Here is an 8,139-nt window from a genome sequence, read left to right as displayed (position 1 = left end):
AGCATACTTGGCCCTGGGTTTGACACAAAACAACTTCTACATATAGAAAGCTAGGGACAAAGATGACTTCTGGACAAAACTAAAGGACTGAGTAATCATGTGAACAGCCAACACTCCTACATATGCTAGGCACTGATGAAGTGTTTCATATATTCACTCACCTTAATTTCACAACAATCCTATGAAATGCTAACTAGCATAATCCGCAGTTTAAAGGTGAGGAAATTGAGTCACAGAGCAGAATAACTTGCTCTGGGTCACCAAGCTAATAAATAGACCTGGGTTCAAACCCAGGCAGCCTGGCTCCGGAATCAACTCTTAACCACTTAGAGCATCATCACTGAGATCGGGAGAGGGACAGGCTGGTGTAAAGAGGGTGAAGCGAAAATGGGAGGAGAGCAGCGGTTAAGCAATGATGTGATGGAGCTAAATAAAAATGGATACGAAAACGAGTAAAAGACTAGAGTACAAGTAAAAGACTGGAGAAGGGGCCTAACATTAAAGGAGAATGAGGAGAAGGGAGAGTTGACAAGCAAAGGTGAAAGCAGAAAGTCAGTTGTCCGTATGGCTTGGGGAGATAAAGAAGGCCCAGGAAGGCCTCCAGGAAAAGGCTGCCATGTCAGGCAGGACACAGAGGACAATTGAGGAAAGGTGATTCTTACAAGATGGTGAAGATGCCATTGTAGGTGTTGGGCTCTGGCACAGGCACTTGGAGGAGCCTCTGCTCTGGGTTGAGATCAATACATGACAGCATCTTATTTTCGCAGGTACAGAGCTCACATATGTTGGTGCTTGTGGAGGCCTTCTGTTCCTCTGGTGCAGTTAAAGCCTTATTTTGGGCATAACTTTTAGACTGCACCAATGAATCCTGAGTAGGTTCTAGCTCAGTAGGTGGACCTGTGACTTCAGTCAGTTTTCGATGCAGAGTCTGAACCTGATCCGGATGAGGAGCTGTAGTCTTCTCCAGGGCTGTAGAATGTCCAATCTCTGTAGTGGGCTCTGGAGTTATGGCAAGCCCTGGGTCTGGAGGCTGAGTTGAGGTCTCCTCCATGGTTGGAGATGGTTTAACTTCTGTAGTAGGTTTTGTAGTTATGGTAAGCTCCAGGTCCAGAGGTTGAACTGTGGCTTGAGTCAGGTGTGACTGCTGAGCCTGACCCTTGTCTGAAGGTGGAGGTATCACCTCAGGGTGTTCTGGAGGAGGAGCTGTAGTTGTCAGGGCCGTAGAAGGTTCAACCTCTGTAGTGGATTCTGGAGGGATGGTAAGTCCCAGGTCCAAAGGTTGAACTGTAACGCTGGGTGACACTGGATGCTGAGCTTGATCCTGACCTGGTGTTGGATTTGTTACCTCTTGATACACTCGAAGTTGGAATACAACTTTCTTAGGAGGCTGAGTTGGGGTCTCCTTCATGGTTGGAGAAAGTTCAACCTCTGTCGTGGATTCTGGGGTGATGGTAAACCCCAGATCTAAAGGTTGAACTGCAGCTTGAGTCAGGTGTGAATGCTCTGGAGGTTGAGCTACAATTAGATTAGGGAACTCTGGAGTCTGAGCTGGGGCCTCCTGAAGGGTTAGGAAAGACTCACCCTCCTCAGCGGTCTGTGGATGCTCACCTGCAGCCTCCTGCTGGGTTGGAGAGAGGTTCTCATTATTAATAGGTTGAATTGTGAAAGATCCAGCCTCTTCCGATGACTCTGGAGGCAGAGGTGGGCCCCTGTGCTGGATGGCGGGAGGTTCTACATCATTACCTGACCCTGAGAGCTGAGCTGTAGCCTCCTGGTGGACTAGAGGAGTTCCCACCTCTGCACTAGGCTCTGCCGCTATGGTGAGCTGCACGTCTGGAGGCTTCACAGAGACATTGGGCGAATCTGAATGCCGAGTTTGATGGTAACCTGGAGGTGAAACTGTGACTTCATGATGTTCTGGAGGCTGACCTGGGGTCTCCTGCTGGGTCGGAGAAGATTCGACCTCCCCAGAAGACTCAGAAGGCTGAGCTGGCTGCTCCTGCTCACTGATGGAAAGTTCACGCTCCATAGCAGGAACTGGAGGCTCAATTGGCGCCTCCTGTTGGGTTGCAGAAGGTTCCACCTCCTCTGGAAACTGAATTGGGGCCTCTTGCTGGGCTTGGGAAGATTCTGTGTCATTGGTAGGCTCTAAAGTTATGGTAACCTCCACATCTGCAGGTTGACCCGTAATGTTGGGCAAGTTATAATGAGCTTGATCCTCACCTGGAGGTTGAACTGTCACCTCATGATTCGGTAGAGTTAGACTCTCCATAAAGGACTCTGGAGGCAGAGCTGGGGCCTCCTGCTGGGTTGAAGAAGGTTCTTCCTCCTCAGGGAGCTGTGGAAGCTGTGCTGGGGCTTCTTGCTGGACTGAAGAGGACTGGATGTCTTCAAGGGTCTCTGGATTTTGAGTTTCGGGCTCCAGATGGAATTGAGAAGGTCCAACTTGCTCAGAGGGCCCTGGAGGCTCATCTGACTTCACCCGGAGTTCTGGGGGCAGGCTGCCGGGATACGGTGTATCCATATTCAAATATTCATCCCGCAAAGTCTGTTTCTGACTCCGAGGTATGGATAATTGACGTGTAATCCCAACAATCTCAGCAAGGCTCCAACGCTGAGCTAGATCTTTCTTCAGGTTCTTGGGCAAAACAATAAATTTGGTTAGTTTTGAAATCTTACTGTCTAGCGGAACAAGTATTTCATCTGCCTAATGATGTGCAGCCCGATCTAGATCTGCAGTTTGAACCTTACTTTTGAGGCGAGGAAGCTGAACTAGGGTCTGGCTCTGATCCCCATCTAGCAGTGGACCTACCTCTGGGAGCCTTTCTTGCGGAGTCAGCTTGTTGTTTAAATCCTGCTGTGCAGCCGAGAACTGCTCTGGCCCCAGGGGCAGCTCTCCAGCTGAACCTATGTCCAAGAATGGAACCAAATTTTCAGTCGATTCCTGGGGTGGGGCTGACATCTCTGAGGAAGCAGAGGGCCCCAGGTAATCAAAGTCCCCGGGATCCGCCGGGAGAGTAGGCGCATGGGGAGATTCCCATGGGAGATGGGAGGAGTGGGAAGACGAGGGCTCAGGAGGCCCCAGGGGGTTAGAGGTCAGCTGGAGCGGGTCCTTGACCCACTCCAGAGGCTGAGCCTCCTTGACTAGTGGCCACAATAGTTGCCACATAAGGAGGGGCCATGGGCCCCAGACACGCAGCCGGGACATGACACACACTAGTGCTACACACTGAGTGGGAGCCATTCTGGCAGCCCGGAGATGCTCGTGCCCCTTACAAGTGTGAGCCCCGCCCTGTCTTTATGACACCTTTATTTATGCCACCTTTATTAGGCTTGGGTCCAAATCTGCTCCATGTCACCAGGGCACTCTTATGTCACAATCCTGCCCAAGCACGCCTTCCCACCCCGCCCTGCCGGAACACCCCTCCCCTCCCCTTAGTGAGGAAGGATTTGGGCCTCAGACCCTGGTGGTCCCAGGACCCCAGTGCCTGCTGTGTGGGGTAGGGTGGGGTAGGGTGGGGTAGGGTGGGGTGGGGGCGCAGCAGAGCTTCCCAAGGAAGTCACGGGACCTCGCCTCAGGACATTCAGAAGTGCTAGTCCAGTTCTGGCAGCCTTCCTCCTTCAAGGTGAAATCCGAGAATACTCTTCCTTCCAGGGAGAGCAACTGACCTGCAAAATGGGCGCCAGTTAGGTTGGCAGGCAGGATGCACATTACAGTCATTTATTCCAAAGTGTTGCCAATTTCGCTAAACTGTTCCATGTTCGATAATTAATTCACCACCCCCTATTAGGTAGAGGCTGCCAGGGAATAAGCAAGGACTCCAAATTTTCTGTAGGAGGGGTGTTGGGAGTTGGCAATTCGGTCTGGGAGAGAAGGTTTTAATTCGAGTGAAGAGCCCTTTGCACTAGCCTGGGAGGAGGCTGAACTGTCATCCTGCCTTGACTCAACACAGCCATTACCCTAGAAGTTACAGCGCCACCCTTCAGAGATCTACCCTGTGGCACACATGGAGAAGAGGCTTAGGTTGTTAAAGTCAGCATGTTAAATAATTTCCTGAAATGCGACTGTAACTAGAACCCAGCTGACTTCCCCCACAGCCATTCTTACCTATTTTATTACTGTCTGGCATAATTACCAGCATGTAAACTCCAAGAAGGTGCTTCATCTTATTCCAGTGCCTAGCATAGGCATGGGGTGCATAGTGATGGCTTTAAAATTGAAGGGGGGCCGGGTGTGGCGGCTCACACCCATAATCCCAGAACTTTGGGAGGCCGAGGTGGGGGAATCACTGAAGTCAGAAGTTCGAGACCAGCCTGACCAACATGGTGAAACTCCGTCTCTACTAAAAATACAAAATTAGCCAGGTGTGGTGGTGCATACCTGTAATCCCAGCTACTCAGGAGGCCAAAGCAGGAGAATCGCTTGAACCTGCGAGGCAGAGGTTGCAGTGAGCCGAGATCGCAACATTGCACTCCAGCCTGGGCAACAAGAGAGAAACTCCATCTCAAAAAAATAAAATAAATTGAAGAGATTCCAAGATTCACCTCATTTAGGGATGGATCCATTGTTATAATCAGATTTCTGAAATGAGTGCTGACTTCCCCTCACATTTCACAGGAAGCTAGACTTCTTAAAGCTTGAAGTTTCCTTGGTGGGTTTTATTTAAATTGAATTAAAATAATTATTTTACAGGGAAAAATTTCAAAACACTTTGCAACTTTGGGGTAAAAGTTAAATAAAACACTGTAGCCCCAAGTTAAGTTCCCACTGAAATGATACTTTTGCTCTTTAAAAAAAACATTCCATAAATGGTAAATAATGACTGTTTTGAGATTAATTTTGAAACTTAATCCCTATTTAAGAGCTTTCATGTGCAGTCATGCATTTCTTGCCATGTGAGGAGCTTGAGAAATGTGTCATCAGGTGATTTCACCATTGTGCTAACATCATAGCGTATACTTCCACAAACCTAGGTGGTGTAGCCTACAGCACACCTAGGATACACGGTATGGCCTAGGACTCCTAGGCTACAAACCTGTACTGTATGTTACTGTACTGAATACTAAAGGCAGCTGTCACACAATGGCAGGTATTTGTGTATGTAAACATGGAAAATATATAGTTAAAATACTGTGTAAAAGATAAAAATGGGGCCCGGGTGCAGTGGCTCATGCCTGTAATCCCAGCACTTTGGGACGCCGAGGTAGGTAGATCACCTGAGGTCAGGAGTTTGAGACCAGCCTGGCCAACATGGCAAAGACCAGTCTCTACTAAAAATACAAAAATTAGCTGAGTGTGGTGGCGCGTGCCTATAATCCCAGCTACTCAGGAGGCTGAGGAAGGAGAATCACTTGAACCCGGGAGCTGGAGGTGGCAGTGAGCTGAGATTGCACCACTGCACTCCAGCCTGGGCAACAGAGTGAGACTCCATCTCAAAAAAAAAAACAAAAAATGATAAAAATGGTATACCTATATAGGGATAGCTCCATTATACTCTTACGGAACCACCATCATATATGCGGTCTATTGTTGACCCAAACCTCATTTTTTAGCACATGATTGTAAATGACTGACAGAAAAATCTTCAGCAAAATATTCCACCCAAGATACATGGGAGATATTGAGATCCAAGTAACAAGCCATATTTGAAAGGCATTATAGTTTTTGAAAGCTGTGGTGCCATCATTCTTAAGGCCAGTTACCTTCTCCCCACATCTCTGGGATCCTGTTTGAAGGGAGTTCTAAAAAGGCCTGTGTTCAAGCAGCCCAGCATCCCTTACTCCTAGAGTGGGGGGAGACTAACCCCTCTCCTGTGTCCACAACTGTAGTAATCCAGTCCTCAGTTCTGCTCTCCAAACTTCAAATAAGGGGTCAGAGCCAAGGGTCAAGACTTTAGGAAAAGCCCCAGAAATACCTTGCCCTCAAAAAGCAGTTTCAGAGTTTCACATTTTCCTGAGAATGAAACAAATTATCCTCCAAATTCTGCTGCTTGTTTTGAATTATGGTTACATTGGCTATGTTATCCGACCCTTGAGTTGTTTTTCTTTTTTCTTTTTTTTTTTTTTCTCGAGACGGAGTCTTGCTCTGTCATCCAGGCTGGAATGCAGTGGCATGATCTCGGCTCACTGCAACCTCCACCTCCTGGGTTCAAGCAATTTTCATGCCTCAGCTTCCCAAGTAGCTGGGATTACAGGTGCCCGCCACCACACCCAGCTAATTTTTGTATTTTTAGTAGAGATGGGGTTTCACCATGTTGGCCAGGCTGGTCTCAAACTCCTGACCTCATGATCTGCCCACCTTGGTCTCCCAAAGTGCTGGGATTATAGGCATGAGCCACCGTGCCTGGCCTGTTTGTTTTTTGAGATGGGGCTTCACTCTTGTTGCCCAGGTTGGAGTGCAATGGCATGATCTGGGCTCACTGCAACCTCCGCCTCCCGGGTTCAAGCGATTCTCCTGCCTCAGCCTCCTGAGTAGCTGGGATGCATGTGCCACCATTTCTCCACGTTGGTCAGGATGGTCTTGAACTCCTGACCTCAGGTGATCTGCCTGCCTCGGCCTCCCAAAGCACTGGCATTACAGGTGTGAGCCACCGCGCCCAGCCCTGTTACTCTTGAGTTTTTATCTCCACATACTTGAATTAAACTGTGTAGTTCTTCTTCCCATCTGATATTTACAATCTCTTCACTGGGTCCATACTCCACAGCTATTTTACCACTTTCTGAAATAAAGTTAGCAAGGATCAATTCAGAATCTTTTTCATTCTAAAACTTCCTGCATATAATTGTAGCACCCCACAATGAGACATTATTTTGGTTTCTAAAAGCAGAAGATAAGATGTGATGATTAAATAAAATAATGGCCAGATCTTGGTTCACATTCCACACAACAGGGAACCACGACTCTAGGGAATATGGCTGATTCCCAGGCTGTAGCAGGAAAGGGTTATGAGATCAGTCTGGATTCTTGTTGTACTAGAAATTTAAAAAATACTCAAAGTATGGATTGGGGCATGTCAAATGGACACAAGAGCTAGCTCAAAGAGGCACTGACTGGCCAGATCTTGAACAATATTTTTTGGTAACAGCTTTATTGAGATATAATTCATGTATCATACAATGAATTCCATTAACGTGTACAGTTCAATGGTTTTTAGTATATTTGCAGAGTTATGCAACTACCACCTCACTCAATTTTAGAATATTTTTACCAATCTAAAACAAAACCCCATTTAGCAGTTACTGTCCACCCTGCTCCTCCCAATCCCTGGCAACCACTAGTCTACTTTCTGTCTCTATGGATTTGCCTATTCTGGACATTTCATATACATGGAGTTACATAAAACATGGCATTTTGTATCTGGCTTCTTTCACTTAATGTTTTCAAGGTTCATTCAGGCTGGAGCACATAATGATACTTTATTCCTTTCTATGGTTGAATAATATTCCATTGTATGAATAGACCACATTTTGTCTATCCATTCATCAGTTGATGGACATCTGGGTTATTTCTATTTTTGGCTATCGTGAATAATGCTGCTATGAACATTCACCTATAAGTTTTTGTGTGGATATATGTTTTCATTTCTTTGGAGTAGAGTTGCTGGGTCATGGGGTAACCCTAGGTTTAAGCTTTTGAGGCCTACCAGATTTCCAAAGTGACTGCATCATTTTGCATTCCCATCAACAGTATATGAAGGTTCTAACTTCTCTACATCCTCACCAGTATTTGTTATTGTCTGTCTTCTTGACAAAAGGTCTCCTAGTGGGTGTGAACTGGTATCGTTTTGATTTGCCTTTCCTGGATGGTTATGAATGTTGATTTTACTTTCATGTGCTTATTGGCCATTGTATATCTTTGGGAAAATAGCTATTCAGAACCTTTGCCCAGTTTAAAATTGAGTTTTCTTTTTATTACTGAGTTGGAAGTGTTCTTTATATATTCTGGATACTAGACCAGCATCAGATATAGGGCAGATATTTTTTCCCATTCTGTGGGTTGCCTTTCACTTTCTTGGTGGTGTTCTTTGAAGCCCCAAAGTTTTTAATTTTGGTGATGTGCAATTTATCTATTTGTCCTTTTGTTGCGTGTGCTTTTGGTGTCATATCTAAGAAATCATTGCAAAATGGCTTCCAAGGTAA

General features: G+C 46.5%; 1 protein-coding gene across 1 annotated transcript in view; it reads right to left on the bottom strand.

Moving 5' to 3' along the window:
• The window catches only part of LRRC37A (leucine rich repeat containing 37A), a 49,530-nt gene extending 46,090 nt beyond the window's left edge, over window positions 1–3,440 (bottom strand). The window contains exons 1-2 of the mRNA XM_030799785.1: window positions 2,813–3,440; window positions 663–2,674 (exon numbers count right to left, since the gene is read on the bottom strand). Coding sequence (XP_030655645.1) covers window positions 663–2,674; window positions 2,813–3,244 — 2,444 coding nt within the window. The 5' untranslated portion in view covers window positions 3,245–3,440. The remainder of the gene's footprint in view (window positions 1–662; window positions 2,675–2,812) is intronic.
• Window positions 3,441–8,139: the final 4,699 nt, after the last annotated feature.

This window comes from Nomascus leucogenys, chromosome 19 (assembly GCF_006542625.1).
Source record: "Nomascus leucogenys isolate Asia chromosome 19, Asia_NLE_v1, whole genome shotgun sequence".
In the NCBI taxonomy this organism is placed as follows: domain Eukaryota; kingdom Metazoa; phylum Chordata; class Mammalia; order Primates; family Hylobatidae; genus Nomascus; species Nomascus leucogenys.
Note: the sequence above shows the minus strand (reverse complement) of the source record. Positions and strands in the feature narration are given on the sequence as shown.